This window comes from Carassius gibelio, chromosome B14 (genome assembly GCF_023724105.1).
Source record: "Carassius gibelio isolate Cgi1373 ecotype wild population from Czech Republic chromosome B14, carGib1.2-hapl.c, whole genome shotgun sequence".
Taxonomy (NCBI): domain Eukaryota; kingdom Metazoa; phylum Chordata; class Actinopteri; order Cypriniformes; family Cyprinidae; genus Carassius; species Carassius gibelio.
The window spans coordinates 22,724,176-22,744,568 of NC_068409.1; the positions used below are offsets into that span (position 1 = coordinate 22,724,176).

Genomic DNA, 20,393 nt, shown 5'->3' on the forward strand with positions numbered 1-20,393 from the left:
GTTTGAAAGCGACTATGATGGTCAAAACGCTGTCTTAGTAGTCCGCTGACTAGGTTTTCAGACACAACCTATTTCTACTGTCATACCGAACAACTGTGTCGCAACTAAATCATTAAATCATCAGTATTGCTTGTGAAATGAATGGCCTTACAATACATTTTCTTCATATAATTCCTACAGTAGCTGCATTAATGATAATTTTCACCATACTTACTATATAAATATTTGATATAAATTAGAAAATTTGTTTTAGGGTAAAATCAGTGTGTGTGTGTGTGTGTGTGTGTGTGTGTGTGTGTGTGTATAAAATCATTTGGAGGGTAACGTATGAAATAGCATATCAGTTTTTTAAACGTTTTATTGAAAATGTACACCATGGAATCTTACTACAGTTAAATATTTCACAAATTTCTGGTATCACATGGGTGGGGGTAATTGACATTAAGGGGAAAATATGGAAGATGACTAGAAAAATGTAGGCCAGTCTCGACACCCAAAATGTTTCACACAGAAAACAGTCACTTGTCAATAAAGACATTAATCATTAAAACGTGTCTCGACATTAATGCGCAAAATAGCTCCTTATAAATTTTATGTAGGCCTACTGCACATATGCATTACTGTCTGTACCTCGCAAATGACTAATTTTAAATGAAATGACTGAAAACTCTTTGACATATATCTAAATGCAATATTTGGCAAAATGGTAATTTAATGTAACTGCTCATTGTACCTGGAATAAATACATGTAATAGAAATTTCCAAAGCAAGAAGTGTATGTTTAAGCAAAGAATAACTCCATATATAAACAAAAATATGTTCAGGGCATGCAGAAAGAACAGAAGATATGGCACTGAATGTGACCTACATGGTATTTTAATAGGTGCATCATTATTCTTTAAGATTTTTTTTTTTTTTTTAAAGTATAACTATGTTGCTGTGACTATTTATGACTTGAAATGTATAGGGCAATACAAAACATACAATCGAAACCTCTCAGATTTAGCTTATATTTAACCCATGCTTTCAAATAAAGATTCATTAAATTACAATGGAATATCTCTTGCTTAACAGGAACTTTCGGGCCCAGCTTCTTTGGATTTTCTAAAAATTCACAGCCAGCGTGTCAAGGTTTTCAAGTCTTATTAAATATAATCTTACTCATCTTAATTCACACCCTAAATTATACATATGTTTGCAAATAAGTTAGTATCCGTTGGCTCTTCACAGATAAAACTGTATTAATGTTGATGAGGACATGCAGGTTGATTCACAAACACATGTATTCATGAAAGGAACTAAATCATTGTTTAATTGAACAGATTGAGACTGCAAGGCAATATCATAGACAAAAAGCTAAACTGAGAAAAACTCCAAAGCATTCCTTTAGTTCACAGCCTTTGACTCTGGTGTCACCAGCAAATGATGTCTGTAAAAATACTAATGAGGGAATGCTTAGCATGCCCTAATTCTAAAACAGAGCTAATATCCGTTGAAAAATACCATGTTAACCCCACATAAGGCCATGTTCAACAGGGCACACACACAGCATTAAAGAAAAAAAAAAAAATCAAACAAGGCTGACGGAGCGAAAAAGACAGGAAAAAGAGTGGACGCTTAGTTCTCGTGGAAGCTGCAATCCCCTCTTCCAACAGGTGGCCAAGACAGAGTTAAAAGAAGCTAGAAGAAGAGAGGAGACAAACGCGGATTAGAGAAAGTATCAGGAGGCCACTGAACTGGACACTACCAGTGGGAAGACAAGTTTATATCAGTCAATTGGAAATGGGCACTCTGTATTTTCTTTTGCCAGCCAAAAGCATGAAGCATTCGGAATGTGGGTGGATAGGAACACACCGTCCTTCTGCCTTGCTTCAAATGCATTGTGCATTAGCTTTTAAACGTGCATAGATTAGCTCATCTTGTATTTTCCATTTAAAACTGTGGTCAACATTAACCTAATCTAATATTTAGTGAAGAATCAAACAGATTAACTGGGACAGTGGTCATAATAATTGCATTTTCCCTCCTCAACTCTCTGAAGAGGCACACATTTTCAAGAAATAATTCACACCCTAAATAATTGCCCTCTCTTGTTTACTGAAGTTTGTTTCTTCATCGGAACAGATTTGAAGAAATTTAGCGTTGCATTACTAGTGCAGCAATGGATTCTCTGAAGTGAATGGGTGAAAACTAACTGATGAACAAGAGTGGTGTGAATTACTCGTGGATTATTGTGATGTTTTGATCAGATGTTTGAACTCTCATTCTGACGGCACCCATTCACTGCAGAGGATCCCATTGATGAGATGTAATAAGTGATGCAATGCCAACTTATTCAAATCTGATCTGATGAAGAATCAAATTCATCTGCATCCTGGATGGCCTGAGGTGATTAAAGGTTTCACAAATTAGATTTTTGGGGTGAACTATTTCCTTTAAGCATATTAGTCACACAATGCATCTAAAAATCACACACCGCAAAAAGCACAGCCTTAAGCAAAAGTTTTGGTTACACAATAAATACAAATGTTAGTAAAAGCTGCAGAAAGAGCCCAAAAAACAAGGTGATTTATGAGAAACGCAGAGGGCTTGGTCCACACTGCCTCCCCTTAGCCTTGGGGTACCGCTTAACCAAAGAGTCTGGGCCTGGTCCCTTATCAAAGCCATATTACTCAGTGCAGAGCCAGGGATTACTGCAAAGAAAAGTAAATACACACATGGCAGTGAGCAAGGGCACTGGAGGGAGCAAAAGCGTTAATAGATGACGAATATCAATCACATCAATACCACCTGTTGAAAGACCAGCATCCAGATACAATACAAAACACTGTTGTCCAGCATAGAACTAACAGAATCACTCTGATTTAGCTAAACAGCCTATCTTTGATCATAGTTTTGAAAATACCATTTACAACTTAAACTTAAAATGAATCCGTCATTTCCTGCAGTGACTCACCTAGACTAAACTTCCTCATACTTGCCTCATAATGACGTTTATGTCATTTGACTTGTGGTGGTGGTCAACACATTTCACTTGAGAATACAGGCCAAATCTTTAGAAAATACATTTAGATGTATGATTAGTCTCATTGTATACTGTATGCTCAGTTAAGCATGAAGATGTAGTAAATTACTTCATAGGTTAAAGTCCAGCTCCTCCTTAAATCAAATAATCAAAGAATAAATTGAGGAATCAAGATTTTTCAATACAGAGGAAGCAAATCAAACACTGGCCATGTCACCCTGAGTGCATAATCATTCAGTCACACTTTTATGAATAATGCAAATAATTAAATGTAGAATGAATTGTCTGATATTCATGCACAATGACTTTCCACAGTTTGAAGGTTTATGAAAGAATGCCCTTTATTATTACTGATACAAATATCGATCTCTTCGCAACTGATATTTGTTTATTTAGAAAGTGATTTTTATTTTTTTTTATTTTGTGAAAAATAAAATGTCATGAAAATAACGAGTTATAAAAGGTGTTTACATTTGGATGAGACGTGCCAAAGTTTTTCTAAACTAATACAAGCATAGCAATGACAGGTTTATCTAAAAAAAAAAAAAAACATTGAGGTTAAGCTACAGATGACCAGACAGCATCTGTATAACATGCATGAGCTAAAATGAGACAAAACATCATGTTCCATTAGAAAACGGTAAAATGCCTTAAATCTCACTGGACGACTGAACTGAAAGCAGCTCATACATTTTCCTATTATAACTCTAGTGACAATTATGGTACTACTAATATAATTTGTCCCATTTTAACCTGTGTACTACTGCATACCCACAACAGCTGCCACGCATGTTAAAGTTGAATCAAACCCTCATGCAGAACAAAGCAATATCATCATGACATCATAACACAGCAAGTAAAAAACAAAGAAAAAAAGAATAGCATGTAATAATAATAAAAAAAGGAGTTAAACAATCTAAAGAAGGATTTCATTCACAGTTAATATCCCTCCTCAGCTGTGTTATGCATGAAACTGGGGGGACGGGATGGGAGAGAGGGGGGAGGGAACGGGAACAGCATGGCTCAGGAACACTGAGGGGGAAGAGCTCATTCACAGCGGGCAGGGGGAGCACTTTCTACAGGAATCCTGAACTGGAAATGAGAGAGAAGGAAGATTATTGTTCCCTACAGGTTACACACTGTTGTATTCACACATTAATTAAAAGACAATCAAAAATGTTAGTCGTGCATTTGTTAAAACATTTCAAAGCGGTTGCAAGGGCTGCATGTGGTAAGGCTTAGAATTGTTCTCTCTGTACCAGATAAAATTCATTACGTGGTGGCTTCCGTTGTGTTATGGACATGAACCAGATATCCCAAATTAAACAATTGTGTTCTTTAACTATTGCTAAGATGTCTGTGGCAAGGGATGGCTGACTCAACAACCGCATTATTTTAAGGCCAAGTGGTGGAGTAATGCGACCCAGCTGTAGGAGCCAAGCCATTAAAGGCTCTTTTGTGCAAGATCGTGGAAGAGCAGTGGAGTGCAAACAACAGCAGACTGTTATGGATTCAGATGGCAGATGGCTGCACATCACACAGAGAGAGCAATAAACTCTCGCCTGGTGCTGGTGACATAATATCCCCTGCTGCTGCCACAGAGACGTACTTCACATTACCAGCACTTTTTAAGCATGAATAGGAAAAGCTGTAATTACTACTGCAGTGCTTCAAGACCGCAATTACAGGATCAGTCTAACTGACCATCATCATTACATGTGTTTTTGTAATTTAGCTCCCTCGCGATTGAGGGGTTGTGCCTTAAGAGATACTTTGGAAGCCTTACCAGCATAAGGTGTCTCATGCAGGACTGGGAGCAGGTGAGGAGTTAACTGGAAAACAGCATGGATGAGACGTACATGACACGTGCACACAACAAGACACCTTACATGCAGCATCAAACAAGGAATACTCTACATTCCCTGCCTTGCAAGAGCACTGAGGAAAACCGTACCATTTCTCTGGCGGCTATCTTTGATATATCCACAGGAAAAAATAACACCCACAGGAGAGTGGAGGAGAAAGTGGTAAGAATGTATGTAAATATTGGATTTGGACAATCTTGCACATTATGGACTGCAAAAATAAAAAGCATCTCTTTTATTGCATGATACCAACAATTAAGTTTTTCCTCAGTATCTCATTGCTGTGAAAAGTGCTGCCTTGTGAGGACATACAAGAAGCTTAAGCGGGGGAAAGAGTTAAAAACTGAAGAGATTGATATGAAAAAAACTAAAAAGTAAACCTTGTCAGTGCAAGTGTCTTCCTCCCACATAACACTCGAATGCAGCAAATCAGCTTGAATACACAACCATGAATGATTACCAGCATTATTGAAGCAATTTATTTGAGCTCTGATTACAAGTACCCTTTTCAGATTGGATGTGCTTGATTGGAATGCAATAAGCGAATGCAATATTGTTAATGTTATAATTTAATGCCATGAAAACTAGAATTATAGAGCATATATATTTATAACTATATAGAACTGTCTAACATGTTATAATAATACAAGATTTCTACCACAGAGATTTTACATTATTAATGTAAATAGATGTAGTGGATGTTTTATATTATAAATGTACGACAATACGAGTATCTTCACTACTGTTCCAAAGTATGGGGAAAGATGTTTAAATAATACTCTTATGTTTACCAAGGATGCATTATTTAATTAAAAACAGTATTAATGTGAAATATTATAATTTAAAATAAATTCTAGATTTTCATATATCTAAAAAAGCTGAATTTTCAGCAGCCATTACTTCAGGCCTCAGTGTTGATAAAAAAATCATTATAATATGCAAATGTGGTTCTTATGAAACATTCATTATTAGTGTTGAAAACAGTTGCTGGTTAATATATTTTGTGGAAAGTGTGATTTTAAGGCATTCATTTTAAACATACCTAATCTATATCTAACATCTAATTTAATGCACCTTTGCTGAAAAAAAATATTAACTTAATTTTTTTATAAAAAAGCAAAACATTTTGAACAGAAGTGTATATGCTAAAACTTGAGCTTTCTTATTTTATATAACTTCACAGTCAATTCCATTACTATTTTTCATTATCTAAATGTAATGTTGCAATATTACTAGAGCGTTCAGTGAAATGCACACACGTGTACAGATGTTCACACATGTTCTCCTGCATCGTGATCTTCTGGTATCTCGGGAAGGTTAGGAACCTTGTAGAGGACAGTACTTACTTTTTCCTCTCTTTATCCTTCTTGAGTGTGGCGGAGCTTCCTGCCTGCTGATTCTGGGCCTGTAGCAGCTCAGCGGCAGTCTTCTTCTGCTTGAAGCCGTTTAGCTCATCATCGAGAGCCTTCTTCTTGTCCTCTAGTTTCTTCTTCTCATCCTGGTGAAGCTTCTTGAGACGGTCAAACTTTTCATGAAGCTGTGACGTGAACACCACAGAGTCAGTCTATGTTACTAAATAAACAAAGTTACTGTGAAATAGTTCAATTTGTATAAGTAAACTTAAAAAAATTATGTTTGGATGCATTTGTTAAATGCAGACCAGCTATACAGCTACTGCAGTGTATGTACATACCATGTACAGCATGAGCTGTAGATAACACTTTGACTTAGGGCTGCACAATTCATCGAAATTAAACAGCAAAAGGCAATAAATCGCAATCAGTCAGAAGCTTATCTTTCAGTGCAGCACAGTTCTGTGATCAGCAGTAAATATCCATCCAAAGGCCAGAGGGCACTCTTACGCTGAAAATCCAGATATATTGCGAAGAAGAAATTCAGGAAATGCCTATCTCTGCAGTTAAATAAACTGAATATAGGCTGCTTTCATTGATTTAACGTGACTAATAAACACGACACTGGCAATATATGGTTTATCGGAAGTTCTAATTATTATAATTTTCATCATAATAAAGTATATCTATAATGAAATACTAATCGACATAGCCTTCATCATTGCTTAGAATATAATGAAATATTGTGTGCCTTAATTATTCTAAGTAGCCACATCATCTCAAAGAAGGATTTATTTTAAACACTCGACTGAAGTTATGAAGTGAATTTGTAGTTAAAACATGTTATTAAATGTAGTATTTTCACATGCTTTCAGATGGAGCAGCATTTACTACACAGAGCCATAGTTCACTGAGAAGATACGCAAACAGCTGTAATAATACAGAACGATTTAGTCGATTTCATAATCTTACAATTATATCCTCTGCGATTATGAAAGAATTTTGCATAGCTTGTCAGATAACTTCGGCCCTGTGTAGTAAATTCTTTTCCACCTGAAAGCAGGTGATGGAGATTTACTGCTAGCTAATCACAAAACAAGCTTTACTGACTAAATACGCATGACAACCGTGATTAATTTGCGTTCGATTAATCATGCAGCCCTACTTTGACCACATTTGTTACAAAAGTTCTTTAATGACAGTCTTGAAAAAAACTAAGCAAACAAACCTCCTTTTCTGCCTCTTTCAGCTCTGCCTCCTTCTCTTTGACTCTCTGGACAAACATCTGCCTCATCTCCTCCTCTTTCTTCTGCAGCTCACCCATGAACTCATTCCTCTTGGCCTCGTATGTTTCCTGGAGGCTGAACACAACAAACCACACACAAAAGATAATTTTTTTAAAGGGATTATTCACCTAAAATGAATTAAACTGCTGAGATTAAACCACTCCTTTCATATAGATTTGCGTCACAATGCCTTTTCAATATTCTTGGATCTTTTAGGTTTTGGTTAACTGGACTTTCAATGAAGGGTCTCTCTAAAATTATCTTAATTGTTTTGAAGATGAACCAAACTCTTATGGGTTTGGAATGACATGAGGGTGCGTGTATACAGTAAGTGAATGATCACTTTTATCATTACATTTACCATGCCTGTGAATGCAGACTATAAACCGTTCTGTCATAGGTTGTGGTGGAGAACTTTTCCAGATCATTCACCTGAAGGGTTTGCTGTCAGGGTCTGTGTCTTTGAAACCCATCTCCTCCAGCTTGCAGCGGCGGTATAGCTCATAGTGGCGAGTGTGAGTCTGCTCTCTTAGGTCCTCCATGTTGACCCTGATCAGCATTTCTCTCAGCTTCACAAAATCACAGTGATTCTCATTCTCCACTGGAAAACACAGAACACATCATGTCCAATGGAAAATTACCACCAATGACCGCCACAGTGATACTGGCACAAGAAAAGAGAGGGAATAAGTTCCTCCTGGACATGCCATACACATTAATTAATGCATTATGTTCAAGGTTTGAGTTAGCCTAAGAGTTAAAGATCTGGGTAGTTAGTTAATGGAAAGGTTGACATGACACTATCTTAAGTAACAGTGGTACAACAATGTAATTTAAACATGCGTTTAATTCTTATAGGGATGTATATAAGCTGTTTTGTATGTCATTGTGTAATTGAAAGACTTTATTGAATATCTGAATTTAAAAAGAAATATAACTTGTAAAGACAAAGTGATAAAAAAAGAAATGACGACTATATACAAAACCTAAAATTGGCACTTTTAAAGTGTCTAATACCCTTTTTAAAATACATTTAAAATTAAAATTTTAACATCTTGATGTTACAAAAAATTTGACTTTTGACAGCATTATTCCATTTCATACCACTGATACAAGGACATGACCTCTTTAACAGTCAGTTTGTATAACTCTGACCAGCTGTAATCTAGTATTGTTAGCACTACCAACATTCCCTGCAGCTGTTACTGTAACACTATAAACACATAGATTTTTTTTTACATTTGCCGAGTGGTGCTTGCCTCTGCAAAAGTTCATCTGATTTATACCAGCTCACTAGCTGATATACAAATGCATCCCACTCTACATGGTTTTAATCCACGTAACTTTGACCTTTAATCAGGTAAACTATGTGCCATAAATCATGAGTAAACACTTGACAAACAGCAGCAGTGATGCATGAAATGACACACATCACATAGATCCATATTTTCCTCAGTCACGTCAGTCTTCCATCAGGCTAAATTAAGTAAGAGCACGTGAGCTGCCCTGTGGCTTCATGTGCTGATAGAGAGAGTGAGAGAGATTCAGAGTGATGTCACAGACAGCCTGAGGTTTAATCAGAGCACTGCTGCTATAATGTTACGCATCAAATCACTGCATGCATACCACACGTTAACGAAGACTGACAGGACAAATTGAACATATAGAACATGACAAATGATCATCATTGTACTGGAAATCCTCTTTTTCATTTAAGACAAAAAGCAATATGTATATGTACTTTAACATTCTTTAACACTGACAGAAATAATACGTTTATTGAGCATCAAATCAGTATATTAGAATAATTTCTGAGGGATTATTTGACAAGAATAATGGCAGCTTAAAAAGATTTGCCATCACAGGAATAAATTGTTTTAACATATATTTACATAGAATACAGTTTGGGATCAGTTGCACTGAGGTGTTTGTGGTGCCATCAACCAATCACTGCTGTACTGAGATAATTTTCCTGTTGCTCAACAGTGATTAGTCAGTGCTCAGTTTCCCATTCTGACGGCCCTAATACATTAACATTCTGCCCCGCTGTGAAAAAAAAAAATGCAAGAGAGAAAGAAGATGATGTGTTGAAAGGGAGTGTCCAGGCTTGGCGCTGCAGAAAGGGAGGGATGGAATGGGTTTGGATGTCCTGAACAAAAAGGCCAGGGCCAAACAGAGGGAAGAGCTTAGTGTCATTTCCTCTAAAAGACGTGACCAGCACTTACCCTGGACGGTTCCCCAAGGGTACTGGCGCGCTCGCACCATCTTGTTCCCAATCTTCACTTCCTCAGTGCTTCCCACCACTGCAAAAGGCAAATGACCCTGCAGAGCACAAAAAAAACCCCACAAACAAATAATTTAGCAGAAATACTCCAGTCTATTTTAAGTTCCGTCAGTAACGGACTTAATTATGCAACATTTAAATCAATTTGATTAACAAATACATGCTGTTCAGTGTAACTTTCTAAAATCACGGTTTGCACAAAAATATTAAGCAGCACAACGGTTTTCAACATTGATAAAAACATCTAACTAAATGCATTCTTCTGTCAACCAGAATGGTTCTAAGAGAGCATTAACACAGAGGAATAACATAGCATCCACCTCCATACTTAAGTACTACTACATTTCAGTGGCAAAACCCTCAAAGAATTTACCTTGTTAAGATAACATTTACTAGTCAAGAATGGCCTTTAAAACCACAGAGAAAAATCTATGAGGGCACATCCCACTTGAAATGAGTGGGAAGGGACCTGAGGTCAGCTATCTTTGTTTTCAATGGTTAACCAGTACTGGAAGAGCTCCACAGCAACACCACAGGCACAGCCTGCTCTATACGAGCGTGTCTATCCCACAGTAAAAACATGCTGTTGTGAGTGTCCACTGAAGAAGAATGCCTCTCCTTTTGTGCGGTCATTTCCTGTGAGCAAACACAAGCAGGAAAGCTGGACACCATATGGATTCTTTCTCACTTAAACTGTTGAACTGTGATGTGAAATGAGAACTAGACAAGCACGGAAGAATAAAATATGGCTATGTTGTCTCCAAGCAAAACAGGACATAGTACAATTGTGATTGATTCTATGTAAAATGATTTCAAGTGGAAGAGGAATGTGTCATTCTTAATCATATGTCTGTTATCAAATAATACAATATACTGTAAGTACATTTTGTTCTCTTATTTAGCACATAGTAACTAGATTTTAGCCGTAGAAACACAAAAGGCAAAAAAAAACACACAAAGGCAATATTGAGTAATTTATCCATGTTGTGTGCACATATAAAACACAGACACAGTCAAAAGGTGTCATTGAAGAAGCTCAATCTAAATGACACCTTTTCGCTCTGATTTTGACCCTTCAAAGGGGTTTCGGCTGAAAACTAAAAATCTGACTTACATTCATGGTTGAGTTGATCTCTGCCACAGTCTCATCGTCGGTGGGAAACTGGTATATCTGGACGCCATTGCTCACCAACTCACTTGTGATCTTAATTTTGAACTTAGCAAGTTCACTCTTTGAGATGGCATCTGATTTGGCGATGATCGGGATGATATTCACCTGTACATGAGAGGCATTTGGGAATAATCAGTAATCAAAACTTAAATCAACTTATATACACATGAATTAAGATGACGATCAAAGTGCATTTAAAACCCCAAACACCTCCAGTGAGTAAATATTTCCCTTTCAGACACTCAACCACTCAAGCAGTAAATTACTAAATACAGATGTAAGCAACCTCAGAACATCTGGCTAAGGCCAGATAAATATAGACACTCAGCTTCTCTCCTCTTTTATGCCTGAGCAAACTGAATAAATGGCACACAGAGTGCTGAAAAAAACTACATTTACTTTATGTGCAGAGGCTGCTGCAGACACATGTATCTGCACAAATAGACATCTCTTTTTAAATTTTTAATTAGGAGCAGCTAATGCAATTAAAATGAAGTCCATAGAAAGCTGTGAAAGCTTACATAAGCTCAACATGCTTGCATCTGAATGTACCTCAAACTGGAACAGAATTAAGGAGAAGTAGATACTTGATATTCACTTTGAAACCAACTCGGAGGAATAGGAAGTTCAATTGGACTTTCATTATATATTATATTTAAAAAATAGCCTGGATGTTCTTTACAATTATTTTGTGTTTCACAAAAGAAAGACATAGCTTTGGAACAACTTGAGGGTGAGTAAATTATTTTTTGATAAATTAAACTACCTATGCAGGATAAGTGCTAACCATGCTAATGGGGGGGAGGGGGGGGGGTAATCAAACACCCCTGCTCCATTCCAGACGCTCTCTCTCAAACACAAGCGCACATATGGAGTGCTCTGATCCCACTCACTCAGTTTTTACACTCCCTGCCACCCACACCACCATCTAAATACTATTCTCAGTAGCCTGGCCACTAGCTTTACACTTTCTCGGTTTCGTGTAAATTACTACTGATGAATTGTGAGGTTCACAAAGGCACTTTAAATAAAGGTTTAGCCACAGTGTGAGTACACAGGCATCTCTTCTCAAGCATACGAGGCAAGTGTTAGGCTCAGCTGCAGATCTAAGAGAGCATCTTTGTTGAGGGGAGTCTGTGCAGCACAGAGAGAGAGATGAAAGAGAATTCAGTATTACACAGCTGACCTTCAATGACTCCAATGACATTAAACAGCATAGCCATCAGCTGAATGCTTAATAACCCACATCAAACATTCTGCACAGGGAAACAGTAAATAATGCTAAGCCACATATATGGAGCAGATGTTACTATTATTATTTGTTAAATTATAGTTGTATATGCTATAATTAAAGCAAAATTTAAAATTATATTCATGAAGTAGTGTATTTTTTATTCAAATACTGCACCGATGAAGATACTTCTACCGCTGACAATATCATCAAACTGATTTATCAAAGTTTTTTTTTTTAAATAAAAAGCATTACTAACCTTACTGTCCAACTTCTTCATAGTAACCAGGTCAAGGGACTTGAGCGAGTGTCCAGTGGGGGCAATGAAATACAGACAGGCGTGGATCCGTGTATCATGATAACTGTGGAGGGTGCGTTTAATTTTCAGTTCCTCCTGAAGGTACGCTTCAAACTGAGTATCGATGAACTCCACAATAGATTTGTAACTGCAAGTTGAACAATGAAAGAAGTGGAAATAATTACTTGCGGCCAAAAAAAAAAAAACACACACAAACTTAACACTGACACTTAAGTAAGATTAGTGATAATGTACAAAGAGTTTAAAGCTTTGTTATAAAAATCTATGAGCTTTGAGGGGAAAAGGTACTGGTTCAGGCATCTATAAATAGTTGGATAGCTCAAGACTCATAAAAGCGCATCTGCAGGCAAAACAAAGTTTGTCACAACCATTCAGTTTAATAACATGCTGTTTTAGTCAAAGCTAAACACCATGAAAATCCTTTATAACTGGCACTTTTTTGGCCTACAGAATCAGAAACCTGAAAGTGGGGCTTTATCTGGTTTCCTGATAGCATCCAAACTTTATGTTATAATGAGCTCGGCACAAAAACGTGTCGCATTACAGAGATCAAGAAAAGCAGGAACAACAGAATTCCTTTTTGAATTTTTTTCTTATGAAAAATGCATCAAAGACTTTGAAGTCCCTAAATAAACAAGGGCATCAGAGTGTGGCAAATCCTCTGTAGAATCTAATTATTGTTGCACAATAAAAATAAAAAGTAATCCAAGACCATGTTCTTTGCAATCATGATTAATGACAAATAAAGTTGATCTTAGATTCTCACCTGTCCTCTTTGTTGATCTGATCTCCAAAGCCTACAGTGTTGACCACAGTGAGCTTCAGGCGAACGTTGCTCTCCTGCAGCTCGTATGTGTTGGATTTGAGCTGTACTCCAGGCTGATTGTGCTGTGTAGGTTCACCCTCAAATTTGGTGTTGAATAGGGTGTCCATGAGGGTGGACTTTCCCAAACCCGTCTCGCCTGGAAGAAACAAAGCAATAAGCTATCAGGCTCTTAATTTAAGCTTTTAAAAATATTACTATGTACATTAGCAATTCTTAATATTTTTTTTTATAATGGTGTATGGGATATTTTAAATAAAGAAAAAACGTTTGCTATATTATAGTTGTCTCTGCATAATAGACAGGAATAGGACTATTTAGCATCAAAATTACACACATCAACTTTAATACAAAAGTGCAGTATTTTGCTGATGCCTATACTTCAGACTTTAACCCGCATAATATGTGTGTAAAAGTCTAAAAGCCATGCAGCAATCCTGGCTCAGTCTGCCTAAAGTTCCTATTCTTGCTTTCCTGACAACCACAAGCGCAGTAGAAATGGACATCATGCAACACCACCAGAATTTTAATTATATGGATGGCTCACATTTGCCATTTCTTCATAAACTCAGTCTGCAGATCCCAATCCCACAGGCCCCTCACTACAGGCATGAGCGAAAAGCCTCGGCTGACACCTAAAAATAAAGCAGCGATTTTCTACGCAGATCAAATGCTGAAGAGCAGTGACTATCACAAGGTTTGAAAATACTGAAAAAAATCCTGAAACTGAATTAAAGACAAGGCAGGCATCACACACCGATAATCGCATAACTCGATCAAAGATGATGGTTATATGAATCACAAGCATCTCATCTCTTCTCCAGATAATCACGGCATGATATTTACAGCATGCCAAAGCACTCAGCATTCACTAAATTCACCTGAAGCACTGAAGCTGAACCTGCATATGAATGATCAGGAATGAAGAGAGGAGAGAGAGGCCTGCTTGACAATAGTCCCTTGCCATTTGCCAAACTCCCTTTATATTTGTTTCTAGAGTTCTGGCATTACCTCCCTAAGCTTTAGCAGAAATGGGATAAAAGCCCTGGTAGATGCCCTGAACTTTAAGTGATGCTAACAAAGAATCTGAAACAAAGCGGCCTTCATATAAATAATTCAAAAGGCAAAGTGAACAACAAAAACATGAAGACTTCACAGTACCACAGGCACAAGATTTAGCTAGAATTTTACTTGGGTTATTGGCAGGGACAAGATGAACAAGAACCTAATGATAAATACATTATTTTTATTTTCTCTTGCAGTCCACATCAAACATAATTGTACATCTGTAGCTTCAAATCTACTATAAATGTAAATTCATATGTAAGCTAACATAGAAAAATAATATACTACAGCTTTGGTTTTAAATACTGTACATTTATTTAACATACTAATCACATTTTGTGTTTATCTATTAAGCAGACACAAATGACTTTTTATCAATTCATGCATTCACTAGAAATCTACCTGGTATTGTTATAGCACCTTTTAACCTACAGAAACACTTTTTTACTGATATGTTACCAGTAAAAATAGTAAGCTATTCTAGGAATTGTAACTGACATACAGGTATAGGCCAGATGACGTCACTCACCTGTTAATAAAAACAAGGGTGAACCTGCACACTCCTGAAGTCTAACTCTGTCTTGTGGTGTTTAAGCATACGTCTGGCCTCATCTACCCACCTCTGATTACTCAAAATGCATTGCTGCTTTGTGTGAACATCACCCTCTTTGTTATATATTTTAGAACAACTACAGCTTTACAACCCAATGTTAAACAACACTGAACTGAAATACACACACCAGCATGCTAGTCCAAACTTACAGTAAACACCTCCTGGAATCAAGAGGCGAATTCAGTTGGCACAGTCTCTCTGCCAAACTAACACTCATGCACACACCAACATTTTCACCATCACAACATAACAGGGAGAGATTTGATGACACAGGCTAGCCTATTTCCCCAACAAGGTGTGTTTGTATTATATTTTACTGACCAGGTCAAATAACATGCAAAACAGCATCGTCTGAAAGATTATTTCCCCTAATTTTTGTTAAGTGTTTTTGAGAGTAAGAACAGAAAAAGTCTAACCAGTCAGCCAAGCCACACATGAAATCAGGGTATGAAACCGAATCGTGAGTTCCTGCAACTGCTCTCCGTCAGTGCACCAGTAATTAGTAAGTGGGTCACAGGACAGAATCAGTATGCGTTCACAGAGAAGGGGTGTGACATACACTGAAGCAAATGGTTAGTTTCGCCCAGAGGAAAAAAGGAGCTCCCGCATGACACACTCACCCACGCAGAGGATATTGAAGCAGAAGCCATGGTTGACGGACTTGTTGACCAGCTGGTCCGGCATGCTGTCGAAGCCAACATGACCAGAGAGTGGGACGCCACGTGCACCTTCTCCCTAATATGAAATAAAAGCAAACCATATGAATGAAACAAGCATTATGACTTCCGCCAAAAAAATATATTTTGCAGTTTCTCGCTCTCAGCAATAGAAAGTCTTTGCAAGCATCTTCATTTATGAAATGCAAAAAGAAACAAACTGTCAAGTCAGTTAGTAAAAGTACATAACATGCAGCACATTGTAAGATCTTTGACACAATACTTTGGTACAGATCTCAAAGGTTCAGCTTTGTGCATTTCCTCTTTCCTGTCTGATCTCAACTGTCGAAACCACATTCAGGCAGACATACACGCAAACCTTTTTGCAGTCGCAGACAAATGTTACCATTATCAAGTAATGCAGATACCTGTGAAGCAAATCGGTTGTAAATAACATAACACAAGTGTCAAATTTAGGCCATAGTATTCTTCAGCACTTCCTCTACCATTGTTCACACAGGTCTGCCACCTGGCCTGCCAAAACTGGCAGGAAAGGCTTTTTTTGCTCACATTTACAGCATATCCTTTGGTGTGTGGGTGTTTGCATGTGTGTGTCCTGTGCAATGAGCTGAGCGAACGTGCCAAATCATTCGATTTCTGCTTAAATAATACAAAATATAGAGTGAGCTTTCAATCAGCACAGGCCTAATGTGATAAAGCTCCATTATCCAAATGGAAACATTAAGTTAAACCTCAATATACGGTAATCAAAAGCGCATCCATTTCAGTGAGAACCAATCAACCAAAATGATCAGTCCTATATGAGCATTACTAAGGAATAACACTAACCATAAAATTGACATTTAATTAACTACAAAACAGGCGACTAGGAGAAGTCAGACTGTTAGAGCATCTTATTGACTGGACTGAACAAACAGTCACAATCTGACCCATATGTGCAACATTCCCAAACCAGACAACTGTAAGAAGACCAAAGGGGGTCATCAGGACTGAAACACAACACTCACTGCACTGGAACCAGAACATACTGGATCAAACCCTTGGTTTGAAGAGAAAAGACTGCTGTGGACGTAATTTATGATATCTAACAGATTTTGAGCTCAGACTTGAGGCTGCTGCCTCATGTTAGCTACGTATTCACATTAAAGACGTCAGAATGAACAGACCACAAGCTGCTACAAAATACATCTGACATTGTTTTGTATGACTGTTTCTGACATAAATGTAACTTACTAATACTTGATGACAGACAACGCCCAGCGCGCTGAGGGGATATGAGGATGCTAATACAATTAAATATAACTGTACTAGACGCGCTCGAATTAAATTGATTTTACAATACAATGACGCTCGATAATGTGACGGTTTATTTATTTTTATCGTGGTTTCTGAAAACCCATCACTCGTGGTCACTTCAATCCGTGATCTTCATCCGTTATTGTTGGCCCTCAACATTTAGCCATTTCCATCAAAACAGCTGCATGGATATAGCTGTATGTTTTAAAATATATGAATGAATGTGCTTATGTATTCAAATGGTGAAGATAAACTGTAACGGACGTTAAGATTCTGTATAATTAATCAGCTTGTTGATATTGGGTCATCACGTTCAAGAATGAATTAAAATCGAAACCCATTTCATTCTACTATATGTCATACCCACTAAAATATATGTCGCCAATCGCCAGAATAGTTTGGTAAACCGAAAGCATATTTTTTTTGTAATAAAACAGTGCTCTTACCGCTTGTCGAGCTATCTCAGTGGCCGCCATGGTTCTTTCCTGCATCAACCCTTCACAGGAAACTGCAGCGCGCACGCAAAGCTCCCTCCAAGCTCAGATACGATGGACTGTTCCATTCATGACTGATGCCATGGCGGCTTCTGTTATTTTGTAATTGCACAGTTTTAAATTATTATTATATACGAATTAACCTATATCTGAAATACATATCATTTGATAATAACAAGACTCAAAACACTCTGATAATCAAAATATCGTAATCAAAATCAATAAGACCTCCATGTAATTAAATGGTATAGTCCTCTTCGTCTTCAGCTCAACCGCTGAAATACATATTTCTACAGGTCTTAAAACCACAGTAAAGGATGCTTGCTGAATGGCTCAAATGTGTCAGAATATGTTTTAAATATTGAAGATTTCAATATGTTATGATTATAAAGCAAATATGCAACGTAGGTCTACTAATTAAATGTTTAAATGACCGTCTAAACACAATTTAATATCATAATGCATAGGCATTTGACTCGTTTAAATTAAATTATGTTGAATGTTATATTTTAATATTTCTGAATATTATATTCGTATGTTGGTGCAGGGTGATTTATTTGAAAACTGGCGTTACATTTTATAAGGAAAAGCCTTCTTTATATTAAATCATATTGAATTAAGCATGGCTGAGTTTGCAAAAAAATATTTGCCTACTTTTCTCGGTTCCATCAGCCAATGAAAAGATAGATGCAAGTGTCGTGGGTTTGAAAACAAGTGTTGATTTAGTGAGTGCTATTTGAACTTTAGACTTTATGGAGGGGAGGGTTTGTTCGTCGGACATGGCCCCTGTGATGAAAACACACTCGAATAGTTTCGGTTAGTTCACAGAAAACATTTTCTGCTTCTCAGAAAAGATAAACTGAGAGAAACCAAGCATTCAATGGTTTTTGGAGCTCTATAACCCGCAGGAAATCATTTGGTTGAGACTAGACATCTTGGATTAGGAACGAGTGAGTCTACTTTGAAGAGCTGTGAGGACAACAGGTGATCCGGGTGGTTTACCTGAGAAACAGGTATTCATTCACTTCCATCAATAAAACTTTTCGAGAACATGAAAATAATAACGCTCGGTGTAATTTGTACCTCTCAGACATTAATCAGACGTATGCTAACTCAATCTATGAAAACGTAAAAGGCAAAACTACTTGGCTTAAAGAGTAAAAGATTAAAAAAAAAAATTGTGATAGCTAATGTAGCTACAAAGTAGCCTAATTTGTGGGAATGTTTTGTTTTGAAAGCAAATGTAAAAAGGGGAACACGAATGAGGAAGAAGCGCGTTTCTTTCCCCAGGGAGAAAACGAAATGAGTCATGCTGCTTACATGTTGTTTAACTCTTAAAAATAGGCCTATATATATAGCCTAGTTTATTTATATTTTATTAAGATATTTAATTATCTTATTTAATGTAATACACATAATATATTCATTTCTCCCCACCCAGATTTGAACATTTCATAGCCTAGAGAAGACGGTTTTCTCTGGTTATGTAAGCCTCTTTAATGTGGATCTTATCTAAGTAAATCACTTCCCAGGGATTCGACGGGATGTATGAGGGGCCCATCAGCTCTGAGGAACATTTTAATGACTCTGTGGAAGAAGCGGCACTGCCCTCAGAAGAACCAAAGGACTCAGACTGTGAGGCTTCAGGCAACAATTTAAGTAATGCATTTTCACTTAAAAGCAGACTAACAAGTCAGCTCCGCTCAAATCTTGAGGAGCGATTGTCAAGACATGGTACTCGACCCGTTTCTCCTGCGTTTAGCGCCTCCTTGCGCAGATCCAGATTTCAGAAACAGCTGGAGGAATCGGGCAGCAGCGCCTGCCGCAGACTGTCAGTGGACGCGTCCGAGAAGGGCTCCCTCACACCCGCTATGCGAAAGAAGTATTTGAAAGAGTTGTTTCTGAATAATAAATCTGGATTGTCATACATTTTATCATCCAAAGACGAGCCGTCAGAGTTGGAGGGAGCTCAGTACGGAGACACTTTGAACAGCAGCGCGCTCTGCGCTTTGGATCCTATGGAGCACGCCTGGATGCTTTCAGTTGTGGATGGAAATTATGACATTATGCTGGAATTTCTCTCTGTAGATCCCAGTTTATTGAGCAGAAAAGACTTTATCAGTGGTTTTACGGCTCTCCACTGGTTGGCCAAAAATGGAAAGGACGAGACACTGATTCAGCTTCTCAGTCATGCAGAAAAAGAGGGGCTCTCAGTGAATGTGAACTTGAGAGGCAGTGGAGGTCTGACACCTCTTCATGTGGCTGCCATGCATAACCAGTACACGGTCGTGAAGGCTTTGGTTGGTGCATTCAGTGCTGATATAGATGTCATGGACTACAGCGGGAAAAGAGCATGGCAGTATCTCAAAGACAACGCACCGAGAGAAATGATGGATCTTCTGGGGGCTTGGGATGATGAACACTCTGTAGGGTACTTGAATGTGAATAACAGTGCGAGTCAAGCACAGCCAGCTGAGGATCATGCTCAAGAGAGTAGAGTTGAGGTGGATAGTTCAGGAGTCACACAGCAGCGATTCTCATTTAAGAGGCTGTTATACAATATTGGTCTCCTTGAAAAGATCTGAGACGTTACCAAAATTATGTCTTTAGGTAATTACTTGAAATTTGCTCCTTTATCAGTAATAAAACTTGTATATTTAATAATGTGGGAATTGCTGAATTGTATAACAGTGCTGTGTATTATATGAACCTTTTTAATAAATCAATCTTCAAGGAACAGTTTTTTTTTGTTATATATATATATATATATATATATATATATATATACACACACACAAACAAACACAACTCGATTTTAATTATTTTTACTAATTAAGTTTACATTTTAAAGTTTATTTGCTCTCACCCTTTAGAATATGAAAACATGATTTG

The 20,393-nt window shown here is 37.4% G+C and overlaps 2 protein-coding genes across 7 annotated transcripts; one reads left to right on the plus strand and one right to left on the minus strand.

Moving 5' to 3' along the window:
* Window positions 1-340: 340 nt before the first annotated feature.
* Window positions 341-17,593, minus strand: LOC127971367 (septin-6). 6 transcript variants are annotated; one of them, XM_052574324.1, is made up of 11 exons: window positions 17,454-17,593; window positions 15,655-15,769; window positions 13,300-13,495; window positions 12,474-12,660; window positions 10,927-11,088; window positions 9,754-9,850; window positions 7,961-8,129; window positions 7,471-7,603; window positions 6,237-6,427; window positions 4,980-4,997; window positions 341-1,680 (listed from the first exon to the last, which is right to left on the minus strand). In XM_052574324.1, the coding sequence occupies exons 1-10, from the start codon at window positions 17,496-17,498 to the stop codon at window positions 4,994-4,996; spliced, it is 1,299 nt and encodes a 432-aa protein (XP_052430284.1). In that variant the 5' UTR covers window positions 17,499-17,593; the 3' UTR covers window positions 341-1,680; window positions 4,980-4,993. The 6 variants fall into 6 exon arrangements, with proteins under 6 accessions (XP_052430284.1, XP_052430280.1, XP_052430281.1 ...); XM_052574322.1 differs by lacking the exons at window positions 341-1,680; window positions 4,980-4,997 and adding exons at window positions 3,349-4,117; window positions 4,812-4,857; XM_052574323.1 differs by lacking the exons at window positions 341-1,680; window positions 4,980-4,997 and adding exons at window positions 3,349-4,117; window positions 5,271-5,323.
* Window positions 17,594-18,230: 637 nt separating this feature from the next.
* Window positions 18,231-20,223, plus strand: LOC127971368 (ankyrin repeat domain-containing protein SOWAHD). The gene is made up of 2 exons (XM_052574325.1): window positions 18,231-18,514; window positions 18,943-20,223. The coding sequence occupies exon 2, from the start codon at window positions 19,046-19,048 to the stop codon at window positions 20,084-20,086; it is 1,041 nt and encodes a 346-aa protein (XP_052430285.1). The 5' UTR covers window positions 18,231-18,514; window positions 18,943-19,045; the 3' UTR covers window positions 20,087-20,223.
* The last annotated feature ends 170 nt before the right edge of the window (window positions 20,224-20,393 follow it).

What these genes read in the sequence shown, in the direction of transcription:
- LOC127971367 (XM_052574321.1), bottom strand. Translation starts at nt 17,498, where the DNA reads ATGCAGGAAAGAACCATGGCGGCCACTGAGATAGCTCGACAAGCG. An exon ending in AGATCAACTCAACCATGAAT is followed by an intron (nt 9,851 to 10,926) that starts GTAAGTCAGATT and finishes TGTGCTCTGCAG; the next exon opens with GGTCATTTGCCTTTTGCAGT. An exon ending in AAGGATAAAGAGAGGAAAAA is followed by an intron (nt 2,694 to 6,236) that starts GTAAGTACTGTC and finishes TTTTCTTTGCAG; the next exon opens with TAATCCCTGGCTCTGCACTG.
- LOC127971368 (XM_052574325.1), top strand. Translation starts at nt 19,046, where the DNA reads ATGTATGAGGGGCCCATCAGCTCTGAGGAACATTTTAATGACTCTGTG.